General features: G+C 39.8%; 1 protein-coding gene across 2 annotated transcripts in view; it reads left to right on the forward strand.

Annotated features, from left to right (window-relative positions):
- The window catches only part of Sb (Stubble), a 346,527-nt gene that overhangs the window by 307,899 nt on the left and 22,911 nt on the right, over nt 1–15,717 (forward strand). For both annotated transcript variants that reach the window (XM_067148445.2, XM_067148447.2), the window contains exons 7-8: nt 5,811–6,108; nt 7,282–7,407. In XM_067148445.2, coding sequence (XP_067004546.2) covers nt 5,811–6,108; nt 7,282–7,407 — 424 coding nt within the window. The remainder of the gene's footprint in view (nt 1–5,810; nt 6,109–7,281; nt 7,408–15,717) is intronic.

Raw genomic sequence — 15,717 nt, forward strand, 5'->3', positions numbered from 1 at the left:
AATATAAAATCAGTGAGAAGGCTGAATTTAGACGAATAGTCACAATCCATCAGGAATTAGAACCTAGAATACTCTTCTCTCCCCCAGAAGAGCAAAAGAAGGCACTGATCGATGTATTTCGAGGATACTGTATTCGCAGGATGTCAAAGCCGTCAAACGAACAAGATCTAAACACTGGAAATGAAATATTGGTTGTTAACTCAGCTCATAGAGGCTCAATTCGAATGTAAAAACGAATAAACAACTAAGTTATGAGATCTGAAGAGACAAACCTTATAAAAGTAGGTGTTGAATGTACTTAAAATCTCAGATAAATGTAAGGAAAGCAAATATCTGAGGAAAGATTAAACAAAAGATTCCGAATCCTGTTATTGCCCTACTTGCTGAGACTATGAGGAACCCCCCGGTGAGAACATCTAAACACTCTTCATGCTTGGCTTCTCATCTGTGCTTGGCGAGGGAATCAAAGCTTAACAATTAAATTAGTCTCACGACTGAATCCAAGTGTGTCATTGTAGGACAATTCACCAGACGGCTGCACAAGTATCATCGTGTCTCAAAGCTCACTCACGGAAAGAACTCTTCATTACCGGTACGTGATCATGTTAACGTGGATATCAATAAGATAACATAGAGTGTTAGAAGAGTGAAACAGGTTTACTCAAAACTTTATGATATCTGTCTTCTGAATCAGTGTCACTAATCTCAGCTTGTAAAAAATGTCAGCTAGTGTGACCAACAGGCACGGATTCAGGAGGTAGTTGTGCTCAAATTTCAATCGTCAGCTGTTCTCGAAGTAATTCTTTCAATTAATCTTCACATAAATGCTCGAATGGTATATTCTCAAGGTCATGACCTCGTCCTTCCTAATCCAAGGAAAAAACCATAATGAATGCACACACCAATACAAACACAACATCAAAACAGTTAATTATACACACCTCAAACACGCAATGCCCCAAGCTTAAAAATGAGAACGAGAAAAAATACAACAACAACAACAACAACAGCTTAAAGATCACTGTTATACAGAGTGGGTGACGAAAGAAATTCCACGTATTTACCGGGCTCAGTAGCTCAGACGGTAGAGCGCTGGCCCTCTGAGCTCAAGTTGTTAGGTACGATCCTGGCTCAGTTCAGTGGTATTTGAAGGTGCAAAGTGCAAACTAACGTAACTATCCACCTCCGTAGAGTACTTACCATCTTCAGAGGCGAGAGTTCGATTCCCGGTACTGCCAGAGATTTAAGATTGGCAGGAGAGCTGGTGCTTACACAAAGTACATGCAGCTAACCTCCCTTGCGGAGGGGCTGGAAAGAGCTGCGCCACCCCGGGGGATGCGAAAATACAAGTGTTCTTTGTCCACTTCCATAGCGTAACGGTTAGCGCTATTAGATGTCGTCCTCGGAAGCCTGGGTTCAATTCCCGGTACTAACAAACCCCTAAAAAATTACAAGAGGATTTGTATTCGGTTAAAATGGTGCATGCAGCTCACCTCCATTTGCGACGACCCTTCTGAGCTTAAGTTGGCAGGTTCGATCCCGGCTCAGTCTAGTGGTATCTGAAGGTGCTCAAATAGATCAGTCCCGTGTCCATAGATTTACTGGCACGTAGAAGAACTCCTGCGGGACAAAATTTCAGCACTTTGGAGTCTCCACAAACCATAGAAGTAGATAGTGGGACCTAAAACCAATAACATTATTGTTCCGTGTACGTACTTTACTTTGTCCGGGTTGAATTATCGGTTGGATCGGGGATTATAATCTTCAGTGGTTACTTCCTCTGGCTCGTGGATTGGATGTTTGTGCCGTCTTCAACATTAGTATTCGCTCTATTGAGGGTCATATCTTCACAGACCGCGGAGGTCATCCACGGCATCAAATCGAATGAGTTGCACAAGGCCTCTCCAGAGACCACATGCCATTTCAATTTGTAATCCCTTGGTACACATTCACAACACTGGCGGTTTTCCAAAATTCTCCTTGGGGGAAAAATATCTTATGAATTATATGCAGAAATACAGATGCTGTTCTACTTTAGGAGGTTAATACAATATTCTATATATAGTATATATATATCAAGAAATAAATATATGAATTTAAAAATAGATTCGTTTCAGGTGCCGCAGTCATCATTGATAATCACTATGTTCACGGAAGGAGAGAGAGGGAGAGAGAGGGAGAGAGAGAGAGCAAAATCGCTATTGTGGATAACCGCTGCCAAATCTGGAATACGACTATGAAATCTCCGAACAGTCCGTAGACTTTAGAAAAACGTTACAAATCGCTGTTTTTAAGTGTAGTGCACTTGATCGAATTGAGTATATGCTATTTTACTCATCCTAACCTGCAGATGAGATAGAAATTCCACGGCGTAGGTAAAAGCAATCCGTTGCAATAAAAATTACTGCAGTATTAATACCATATGTCTGCCTAGAACATCTGAAGTATAAAATGTATTTAGACACGAAGGAAGCAATAGTAAACCTCGAAAAATGAACTGTTAATAAGGACCATTTAATAAATAAGCCTAAAAATAGAATTTATACATTAAAGTTTCAGCATATTATGGCATTATCTTCCTCCCATTTAATAGTAGGGAAATGGTCGAGCGTTATTATTATTATTATTATTATTATTATTATTATTATTATTATTATTATTATTATTATTATTATTATTATTATTATTATTATTATTATTATTATTATATTTTCACCATAAGGGTAGGAGATGGGAGAAAAGCGGCTGGGTCGAAGGTCGGGACTAACCTTAAGAGAAAATTTAAATTTTGTATGTCTCTCCTATCCTGTTTCCGATTGTTTCTTCTTAAAAATTAAATAACAACAAGTAACAAGAATAAATATTCGGAAAACAATAACAACAACTCACTGATCTTCGAGTCCGGCTCCATGGCTAAATGGTTAGCGTGCTGGCCTTTGGCCACAGGGGTCCCGGGTTCGATTCCCGGCAGGGTCGGGAATTTTAACCTTAATTGGTTAATTTCGCTGGCACGGGGGCTGGGTGTATGTATCGTCTTCATCATCATTTCATCCTCATCACGACGCGCAGGTCGCCTACGGCGTCAATTCAAAAGACCTGCACCTGGCGAGCCGAACTTGTTCTCGGACACTCCCGGCACTAAAAACCATACGCCATTTCATTTTTCACTGATCTTCGAAGTTGCTTGGGGAGAATAAGTTCCCAATTGTATCAAGTCCCTTAAGTCTTCACAGTAATAGATAGTCTTTACTAAAATAGGCTCAGTTTGGTTCACGTTTCACAGACAGATTGAACTCCATCCTTCAAGATCTTAACAACCTAATAGTTAAGGCACCTTATTAATTTATTCCCAGAGGGAAAAAGAAACATTGATGGCTTATTCCATAGGGAAGCAACTAGGATCCAGAACAAACAGAAGCAAAAGCTCATACTACTAGGCCAAAAGAAAATTAATTTAAATGTTCAAGAGAAAAATAGGCCAGACACAAACAGAAGCTGAAGCTGAACCCACTCAAGCAATCCCATGACATGATCACAATAAAACCTAATGGGGAAGAAGGCTCAGTGACAAAGTGAATAATCCATACAATTTTGACTAAGAAGGGGAAATCAACGATCGAAAATTCGAGAGATTATAATTTGAAAAACTTAGTCACGAGAAATCAAAATGAATCATGGAAACAAGGGTCCACACTCGTGCTTCCTTATGACATGACACCCACTCGGATGGTTACATTCGTGGCTTGGAAACCTAGAAAAACTACATTTTACAAAATCCTACATTAAAATAAGTAGACGTGGCACAACCCTAACCGCTACAAGCCAAGGGGAATGCTGGTATCTCCTCGTCACCACACGCAAATGTGTTCACATTATTAGGATGAAGTAAGCCACCCACCTTAGATGCTGGCAGTCTTAAGTGATGGATATCATCACGCTATGATTGGCTGATTTAAATTTAAAAGTTAGTAGGGGCAACCTTAGAACTACCAGTGACTGTACGGTAATGCCAACCCCACACCATTACATTTCCTCACTAAAGAGAGTTCAATCCAATTTCCTAGGTGGTATCCTACATCAAACCAGTGATATATATCGGCAGACTTCAGAATTACGCTCAAGTTCAAAAAAAGAACACCTTGAATAGAGATAGGAATTTCATATTGTCAGGACATGTTCATTAGTACGTACTACAGAAACGATTAGTATTTCAGTCACCTAGGTTCAGCATGTGTCCTGTTGCCTAGTAGGCACCGGGTCCTCCATGAGAACTGATAACTTGTCCCATGCGTGATGGCATCGACGCGTATAACGTTCGAATGGCATCCATGCTGAATTCACCTGGTTCCACAGTTCACCTTTGGTGGTTGGCAATGGGTCACAGCGCCGCACCCGTCGTTTCACCATATCCCACACATTTTCGATTGGCGACAAGTGCGGTGGTGGGGCGGGCCAGGGCAACAGTCTGCTATCCTGTGTAAACAAGAAGGCACGTGTTCGTGCAGCAAGATATGGTCACGCATTGTCCTGCTGAAATATGGCGTCTGGGATGTCGTGCAGAAAGGGTATGGCTACGAGTCACAGGATGTCATTCACGTAGGTCCAAATGGTCACAGTGCCCTGGTCACGCACCAAATGTGATTTGTGGTTGTACCCAATAGCACCCCACACCATAAAGTCTTGAGTTGGCGCTGTATGTCTTGTGCGAATGAGGTCAATGCGATGCCTCTCCCCCTGTCTACGGTGAACCAAAATACGGCCATCATTTTCAAACAAACAGAACCTGGATTCGTCCAAAAACATTATCTGCTGCTATTCCTGTCCCCAGTGACGTCGTTCCATACACCACTGCAGTTTATCATGTTTATGCACATTACTAAAGGGTAGGCGGAGAAGAGGACGACGCACCGGGAACCCAGACCGTAATAAACGGCGACGGACTGCCACTCGTGATAGTGTACGATGTGGTACACTGTTCCACTGTTGCGCCAGAGTCGAGGAGGATGCAGATCTGTCCTGCAATGACATTCGGAGGAGGTGTCGATCTCCTCATGGGGTGGTCTTGGCGGTGCGACCAGACACATCTCGCCATGTTCTGCGGCCTTCTGTGAACCATTCTGTACACACCCGTTGCACTACCGACACACTTCGTCCCACACGAGTAGCAATTTCCCCGATGGATGCATCACGTTCTCTCATGCCCATAATGCGCGTAACTCACTCATCTGACGGTACGGTTCTCGCATACGTCTGCGAGGCATCCTGCACGTCTGCTCAAGTCACACTGGCCCATTACATTCGGTTTATAGCGACAACGAGCGCCGCAGGCACATTTTACCCGTCGGAGGTTGTGCACCGAGATATCGATGTGGACCTTGAACCTGAGGGCTGACATAGTTCAAATGCTAATCATTTCTTCAGAACATACTAGTGCACATGTCCTGTCCTGTGAATATAAACTTCCTATCTCTAGTCTTTCAAGATGTTCTGGTTTTTATGAACATGAATTTACATAGTAATGTTATGTTCTGCTTGTTTCCACAAGACTTCATCATATTCAGATGTTTAAAGTGTTGCTTAACTCTAGGAAGAGACTCTCTTCGTGTCACAGGTATTATTATTATTATTATTATTATTATTATTATTATTATTATTATTATTATTATTATTATTATTATTATTATTATTATTATTATTATTGTACTTGATTCTACCAGTTCCATATACAAGGATCTGGCGACAAACATATGCCTAACCTACAAGTGAATCAACAGCAACCATTTAATTCCTGTTAAATTCTGTGTTTGCAGCTTGCTGACGTCACAAATTCGCATCCGCGTGGGCGAGTATGACTTCTCGAGCGTTCAGGAGCCGTACCCGTTCTTGGAGCGTGGGATAGGACGCAAAGTGGTTCATCCCAAGTACAACTTCTTCACTTACGAATATGATCTGGCACTAGTACAGCTAGAATCTCCTCTGGAGTTCGCTCCTCATATCGCTCCTATTTGCCTGCCTGCCTCTGACGATCTACTCATCGGAGAGAACGCAACAGTAACTGGTTGGGGACGGCTCAGTGAAGGAGGCACTCTACCCTCCGTCTTACAAGAGGTAAGATGAAGAACGTTTACAGGGTTGTATCCTTTATACATATTTTGGTATAATAGAATGTCAGTCTGCTTGTCGTTATTTCTCAGTAGATCACGTATTTTTGCAAGTCTCTCAAACCCACAGCAAAGTGTAGCTTTCACTGAAGTACCTGTATCCTTTATGTCTGTGACAGTAGGAAAGCTAATCAGATATGGCAGATGATAAGCATTAACATAAAGAGCACTATTGCATTTCGATACTAATAAAAGTGTCATTGACAAGATCAATTGTGCTGCAATAGCACACTCTGCCTCAGTGAGGAAAGCAATAGCAAACTTCTAAACTTACCTAGTACGCCCCATTATAGCACTGTCTTGAAATCCAATGTGAAAATAAAATCATCATATATCTTGAAATAATTGTGCATGCCATGTTCAGGGGTATAGTAGACTGTAACCAGACATTTCATACAACGTTATTAAGAACACTGTATAGGTAGATGTAAAATACCTACACGATTAACAACATTTGGATTTCGGCCGATGTGAGTAAAGCAGTCACCAGTCAATGGATTGGTGACCAGATACTTACTTTATTTCTTCCGCTATCTTCATTAGATAAAGTTTGAAGAGGAAATAATGGGATAATCAAATTAATCCTCGAAGCTGCATATAGTGGTGTGCTAATTACACTGTGTTTCTGAGCCAGCTACTGAAAATTCCAAGGTGTTGGTCTGCTCTTTCAGCTCCCACATCACAATTTAATCATAATGCAATCATTGCCAATAATAGTAACAATGCGCCAAGGAAGGGTTGTGTTGGAATCATAGAATCGCTTGAAATTAAATTTGTTGGAAAGCAAATGTGGGAAATTTTATCCGACAGTAATTTCTTGTCTATTTTAAAGCTTCTAATGCCTAAAGTATCAAACTTTACTTGACCCACCAAACTTAAAACGGACAATTCAAATCGAAATTGCACATTGATCACGCCACTCTCTTCACATGAGACAGAACCAACATTTCCTTTATTTTAAAAATTCCTAAGGACCTAAGGACTACAGGTAACGGGATACGTAAATTCGCTTTATTGAGATGCCAGTTTTTATTTCGTCATGCTTAATGAACCACTGATGACTTCCTGGAAAGCAAGTTAAACATTTATATTCAATTATTCTTTGTGTATTATTTTGCAGGTGTCAGTGCCCATTGTGAGTAATGACAAGTGCAAATCCATGTTCCTTCGAGCGGGAAGGCACGAGTACATTCCTGAGATCTTCCTCTGTGCAGGATTCGAGAACGGCGGACAAGACTCCTGCCAGGTAAAGTTGCCACTCTTTAAGAATGACTTTGAAATAAGCCAATGTGTATTTCTAGAAACGTTATAACATTATACTGGATATATGTTATTTGTTTATTTCATGGCAGAAGGAATTTTCTCCGAGGAAATAGTCGAAATGAATCCCAGTATAATTTTTTTTAAATAGTACATGTGTGAACCGCCACTATCGATTGGAATCGCCTCATTCTCATCAGTCAGATAACCAGTGTTGCCAACTTGTATTTTCAAGATCCGTTAAATACTACTAAAAATCCGCTAAAATTCCGCCAAGAAATCCGATCTCAAATAATGAGCAATAAAATGAGCAATAATAATAATAATAATAATAATAATAATAATAATAATAATAATAATAATAATAATAATAATAATAATAATAATAATAATAAACTTGTAGGCGATTTAGTGCCGGGTGCAAACTAGGTGAATCCCCTACCTAAGGGCCACACACAAAACAGGCCAGTTCATTAAACGGTCTTCCTTCATAGCATAAATATAAATGCTACTCTCTCACAGTTTCATTCTCTGTCGTCATTCGTCAACTAAGAGAAGTACCCTTTCCCCACGCATTACAAATTTATGATACCATGATCTCATAACATCAAATCCAAATAAGATTTTCTCCCCATGTAACTAATAGCTCCTGATAAGAAATACGGAATAGCTTGGAGACAGACTGGAGTACAAATTAAAAAAAAAACGTAAAATTGATAAAACACTAAATTCCGCTATAATAAATCTAGAATTCCGCCAAAAAATCCTCTGTCCGCTAAATGATATATTTCTCCGCCGACAGTCATCTAATTCCGCCAAATTTAGCGGAAAATCCGCTAAGTTGGCAACACTGCAGACAACTGTTCGCATCTGGACGTTCTGTAGATGCGAAAGTATAACTAAATTTCATTGTTGAGTCAATTTTTCATCAACCAACTGAGTGTTTGATTAGCATCCGAAATTATTTAATTTCTAAAGGATACCTAAACCTATTGTGTGCCGTAAGTGGAAGTTTTCAAAGAACAGTGCACATGAAAATAGGTCTCCATATACAAATAATTATTTTCTCAGACATTTAATTACTGTAACTTCACTGAGTAGATTTACAAACAACTGAAAACTTACGAGAATTCTAGATTGTTAATTAGTTTTACATTCGTTATATACGTACGGTTAATAATAATAATAATAATAATAATAATAATAATAATAATAATAATAATAATAATAATAATAATAATAATAATAATAATAATAATAATAATAGAAACCTCCGTGGCTCAGGCGGCAGCGCGCCGGCCTCTCACCGCTGGAAACCGTGGTTCAAATCCCGGTCACTCCATGTAATATCTGTGCTGGACATAGCGGAGGCAAGACAGGTTTTTCTCCGGGTACTCCGGTTTTCCCTGTCATATTTCATTCCAGCAAAACTCTCCAATATCATTTCATCTATCAGTCATTTATCATTGCCCCAGAGGAGTGCGACAGACTTCGGCAGCCGGCACATTTCCTATCCTCTCCGCTAGATGGAGACTTCATTCATTCCATTCCTGACCCGGTCGAATGACTGGTAACAGGCTGTGGATTAATAATAATAATAATAATAATAATAATAATAATAATAATAATAATAATAATAATAATAATAATAATAGTATGGCCTCATCTAATGTGTGTAATCAGTTCGATTTGACGCCATTTGTGCTGTCTGCGGATCTATTTCGAAGTTCGGTTCTGTTTTACTTTACTAGATCGCAGAGGATCCAGAGCTCTTTTGGGTGAGTTGTCGGCTAATCATCAATTGAGTCACCAAATATATTTTACTTGTACACATCGTACAACATTTGGAATGCTGAATGGACTTTCCTCCACCTTTCAAAATTCCGACAACCTCTGCCGGGTTTGAACCCGCAATTCTTGGAATCCGGGGGCCGATACTTCACCGCTGATCCAGAGAGGGAGTCTGTAAAATTCATGAAGATATGCAGCCTACCTAACCTGGTTAGTCATTGAGGACGATATTGCCACAGAATAGGAAACATACAGAAAGGAAAGATGAGGGCAGTTCCTTCGATCAGCAGTCAGCCAAACCCAGAGCTGGGCGCCATGTTGAAATCGAGCAAACACGAGGTGGACGTTAGTTGAGGCACCTCTAGGCAGTCTATAAGATTAAAATATTGACAGCGGAGAATTTGATACCGCCAAGATCCCTTGAAAATTTCAAAATGTCCAAAACTCTACTAGGGGGCTGATCTGGGGTTACGAAATTGGAGCTCAGAAGAAAAAAGGCATTACGCAAGTGTACGTATTTTTCGTCAAGTGGATAACGCCGTTTCCAAAGCGATGACCTATGTTTTTATAAACTTAAACGCTCCTTGAAAGTCCAGGTTAATTTTAACACCAAATCCCGAGAAATAATTAGAGAAATGTTTGAGATATTAAGTCTCACGACGCGAGTAATAACCACATTTTAAAGCCCTAAAACCAACCTCTTTCGAGATATTGACACCACACTGCCACTGCTCCAAGTGAGAGCAATTGTTGACAGACTCACGGAGGAGGCGATCGGAGGCTTTACAACTTTCGTTTGGCCAGAATGCATAAGGCATGCAGAAAGATTGCAGGAAGAAGATATTATTCTCTGAGATAATTTTACTGTGTTCACTGTCAATTGTCTCATTTACAACAATAAGATCTGAGTTCTAACAGACAACTTTATACTGATCATTGAACTAACTTTTATTCGTCACACACATTTTAAAATATTATTTACCTCATATATTTTATTCCTAAAACTATCTACATTTTCAGACGCGTTTTGGTCACATAGCTAATATTTTTTTACAATTTTCTTTACGTCCCGCCGACACATATATGTCTTATCGCGACGATGGGAAAGGAAAGGGATAGAAGTGGGAAGGAAACGACTCCCGAATGCAAGTTGATACCTACGTGACCCGAATCGCGCAGGTATTTGCTCGTTCACAACGCTATAGTTACTCTACCAGGCTTTCCTAAAGCTCGTGTATACTGTAGTTCCTGTTACTCATAATTGATTTTTGCCTATTCTATTCTTTTCCATATTGCCGAGCTGAGTGGCTCAGACGGTTAAGGCGCTGGCCTTCTCACCCCAACTTGGCAGGTTCGATCCTGGCTCAGTCCGGTGGTATTTGAAGGTGCTCAAATACTTCAGCCTCGTGTCGGTAGATTTACAGGCACGTAAAAGAACTCCTGCGGGACTAAATTCCGGCACCTCGGCGTCTCCGAAAACCTTAAAAGAGTAGTTATTGGGACGTAAAGCAAATAACATTATTATTATTATTATTATTATTATTATTATTATTATTATTATTATTATTATTATTATTATTATTATTATTATTATTATTATTATTATTATTATTATTATTACTTTTCCATATCTAACTTATACACCTAGAAAATCACAGATGAGCTCCTGCGTACAGCTGTCTCATTTACAGCGGTACGATCAGACGTGTTTCTTTCTGCATTCTATCATACAGCTTCATACTGCTCCATAGAGCTCACTTAAGTAACTTTTATTCGTCATGCATATCTTCTTATCTTCTCGTGGTTTCTTTAATTCGTAATACCGGGCGAGTTGGCCGTGCGCGTAGAGGCGCGCGGCTGTGAGCTTGCATCCGGGAGATAGTAGGTTCGAATCCCACTATCGGCAGCCCTGAAGATGGTTTTCCGTGGTTTCCCATTTTCACACCAGGCAAATGCTGGGGCTGTACCTTAATTAAGGCCACGGCCGCTTCCTTCCAACCCCTAGGCCTTTCCTATCCCATCGTCGCCATAAGACCTATCTGTGTCGGTGCGACGTAAAGCCCCTAGCAAAAAAAAAAATTCGTAATGTACCGTACCCAGGGGTAAATACCCTCTAGGACGATGCCTCCATTCCTGTATGAACATCCGACTAACTCAGGGTTGGGCAGAGTGTGGGTTGGTTGTCGATTGGGTCAGGATAAAAGTCGAAGTTCTACACTAAAATATCAATCAATGACAGGAAATGGAGGTATAACACGAATGAGAAACGATCATAGGGGGTAAGATGGATTTATTAACAAATATCCCCGATCAAATCACACGAAAATAATTGAATAAAAAAATAATAACTTGTAAAAAATGAACTCAAAATAATAAAATAAATCGAAATCAGAAACGTTAAATGAGTGATAATACAAATTTGACATTAAAAGAAAAACAAGTTCAATAAAGAACATATATAAAAATCAAGACTGAGTATCTTCTCATAGTCCAATGTTTATGTTGTATGGCAACAAGTGTATGCAAACACTGCCATGTGGTGTTTCGGTATGGAGTTTCACACTATCGCATCCCAACGATACGGTTTCAAAATTAAGTTACTCCCGAGAGTCATCCAACTATTTCCGTAAAATCAAAGTTACATTAAAAGAAAATTTACGACGGAAAGAAAAGATACTTAAGACGCACCGGACGCTATGTAAGGTATGCAAAATACTAGGGGCAAATCCTACACTATATTTACAATAATTCAAATAATCAAACTAAACATATATATACATCGGATATCGAGTAAAGTCTTAAATGCTACACTGCTTCTAATGTGAATCCCGGTTCACTACAAAAGATCTAGACAGAACTAGATGAACCAACAATACATCAGCACTCGGGCTGTTCCCTTTAAAAACAACGAGACAAGGTATACAATCACAAAATAATAAGGTAAAACCATCCTGTAAGAGAAAAACATATAAATAATCCTTGATGTCATGAAGAAAGCAATGGGCAACATTGCCTCCTTCTGCTGCGTTTGAGCGCTCAATAGCGCGGTCATCCGTCATGTACTTCCGGGTAGATTACGAGCTGTAAAGAAATATAGAACTCCACTACGCTAAAGATTGGATTTTGTCTCCCGTGGCCGCCGCAAGGAAATACTGTCTCTTTCACACATGCCGATAACACAGGCCAGGAATCAGTTTGCCATGAGATAACGCCCATCATCAACTACACGGAAACTCCCGTATATTAATCGCTTCTTAGCATGCTTGGGCCATTTAACAACATCAGACTCAATAGTCTGGAATTAACACTGTCCATTCTGATCACAATATACTCAGAAGACGCTAAGCAGACACACACATCTGCATAATTTCTCTCTATCTTGTCAAGCATACAATCGGCCTGCACCAATACATTATAATTAAGCATGCAATTATTATCTCATCATTCCTCATGAATCCTACTGGCCTTTCCACATAACGAGACGCTGTTCGAGTCCTTTGCAGACCATCAGGCAAACAGAATCCAACTTAACTTCAAAGATCTTAATTTAACAACAACGTTCTGCAGCTCCTTCTGGCAGCTTCTAAAAAACCATGCATCATGCAAAAATAGCTATACCTGTCTCTCTGAATAACCGAAATAAAATAAATTGATACGTGTTTGACGTAATATAAAAATGAACCTGTCGATCTAGCCCTTCTAGCATATATTTAAGGAAAACTCGGAATATCCTACTCTAAGTACTATATTTACAACAATGACTGATCCTATCAATCCCTCATTTTCCCAAACATCTAATCATAAAGCAAAATGAAAATAAAATAAACATGCATTAATCTCGTATCCGAATCTACCATAGTGACAAAATTAAACAAATACATGCCGTCAGACTTACTTTAAATGAAAATGAAAATTCTATCTACACTGCCCTAGTACCTTAACATAACTTACATATCATGCCATATATAATACGTGCATCTTACTTTATGATGACTCTCGGGATACCAGGATAGCAGCTTACATCCCCACTAATTTTGGGATCTACACCATGATAATCACATCCTTAACATGTGAGAATGCACTTCCTTCCTCTGCAGGTGTATCCATCATCTTGCTGGAAAACAATTCACTGGAACACAGAAGACTATTATTGATAACCTCTTCACTGCTTAATGCTGCGAGCCGAGATACCCTTTCTTTTACCAGATCAGCTAACACACTGATTCACACATATATATAACACACTTCACTAAAAGGGTAAAAATAGTTTAAAAAGCAGCCCACGGTTCGGTACGGAAGTTCCACGCGAATACGCGCCCGTCGCGAAATAGTGAAACACTAGCACGTTTCCACCACACTTGTTATTCAGCGGTCACTACACCGTCTTTATCGATTAAAAGTAAACTTTGTCAAAATTGTACTACTTCATTTACACAAGTACAGTAAATATTACGACTGCACAATTTGAAGCATCAATGAGAACCAGTTACTATTTCTGGAATAACGCCACGTTAATTACAATCACCAGTCACAGAGTTAGTACAACCGTACTGCTCAAACTTTTGCTACAGAGTGCCGAGTTAGTACATCCGTAATGCTCAAATTTCAACTACAGAGTGACGCTCTCCAGAGCTTGGGTCACTGAGGAGGCTTCGGTGACGCTAATAATGTTGGGGTTCCCTGGTATCTAAACCAACCACCAATCAGAGAGTTCGTCATGTATGATGATACAATACTTATTGTGATATATTTATAAAACACAGCTCAAACATTAGCAAATCTCTTCCACCAATTTCTATAATACATTTCCAAATATATCTAACTTCAGAAACTGTGGAAAACCGATTGTCTACAGAAACTGACTTTATCCACAGAGCATGTTGGTCATCCTGGAATTAATATTTGGCGCGGTGTAGCCTCCAGGTTTGCCAAATCCTTAAATTCCCATTGGCTGAAATATCTTGCTTGGTCAGCATGTAATACACGTGTCGATCCTTGCCAGCGCGTGGGTACGCTTACTTTCTCACGGTCATGCGGAAATATGAAGCAACATCCAGCAACTTACAGTCTTGCTCAACATCCGGTATTAACTATCTTGGGATACGATACTTTAACATATTGGACTGTAACTTTTATCAATAAAATTTACATATTTGGTCAAATAATATTCCAATTACTATTATGGGCCGGTCGGATACGGCTCATCCTCCTCTTACCAGGGAAAAAAATGAATATGGAATATTTATTTTTTTCTTAATGTATTATTTGACTATTCATTATCATCTGGGTATATGCAATCTCTTTCCTTTAGTACTATTTGCCGTCTCGCAAATTTGTATTCTCTTCCCACAGTCTATCATTATCTTGGCGGATGTCGTAGTAGATGTCAAGTAACGCATGAAAACGTCTCTGCACACCACCACACTCTTCACAATCTTCTTCTTCTGAATAATTGTCTCTTTCCATCTGCGCGAAGTTGACATTCTCCGTGTCTTCTTCCGGGTCATCTGCATCCACCATCACAGGTTCATCATTCGGGTTTTCCTCTTCTTCTCCATCATCTTCACTCTCATCTTCTGCCATATCTCCTTCTTCTTCTTCTCCTTCTGGGATATCGTCTATTCTAATTTGACCTCTGGGATAATAAAGCTTGAGGTTTGAGGCATTGAAAACCTTCTCCGTAGATCCGTCTAAGCTACAAACTTTGTAGGAATTATTTCCATATACCTGAGTTACTTTATATGGACCTATATACAATTCAGCAAACTTCTGACAGAAACGCGCTGACACATCTGAGCTCTGAGGACGTTTTACCAGTACAAGCTCATCAACCCGCAGTTGTCTATGAAATCGTTTATTCCTGCTTCTGCGTAGCCTCTTGTCTGCCTGAGCCTTTAATTTTTCTGCAGTCTCTCGTATGCATAATTCTGCAGACGGCCTTGGGTCATTTGGACATTGAATTTTCTCGTACCATGGACGCTGTGGGTATTCGTTAAGATGAATAATACTGGGAATCTGTCCGGTACTTTCATGCTTGGTAGAATTAATGCTTTCCATGATAATTGGAACTACATCTGGCCATTTCCAGTGCTCTCTTGGTATGAAGATCCGACAGTACTTTGCTATCTCTCTCATAACACGTTCGCTCGGGTTAGATTCCGGATGTCTCACTGAACTCAACACATGTCTTATCTCCATCCTATCGAGCTCCCTCTTGAAAGCAGGCGAGGTGAACTGTGGACCGTGATCACTTAGTATGCTTTCTGGCTTACCCATTCTCGGAATGATCTTATTTTTAATCTGATGTAGTGCGGATTTCGTGTTGGCCTTTTGTACGGGACACAAAGTTACATACTTAGAAAATACATCCATGCATACTAGAATATATTTCACACCACGACGTCCTGCAGGTAACGCTCCAAAATAGTCAATTGCGAACAGTTTCCTGGGCATTGTAGGCAATACAGCTCTTGGTTGCTGTTTTAATAGGAAAGTGTTAGGTTTG

This window comes from Anabrus simplex, chromosome 5 (assembly GCF_040414725.1).
Source record: "Anabrus simplex isolate iqAnaSimp1 chromosome 5, ASM4041472v1, whole genome shotgun sequence".
NCBI classification, from domain to species: domain Eukaryota; kingdom Metazoa; phylum Arthropoda; class Insecta; order Orthoptera; family Tettigoniidae; genus Anabrus; species Anabrus simplex.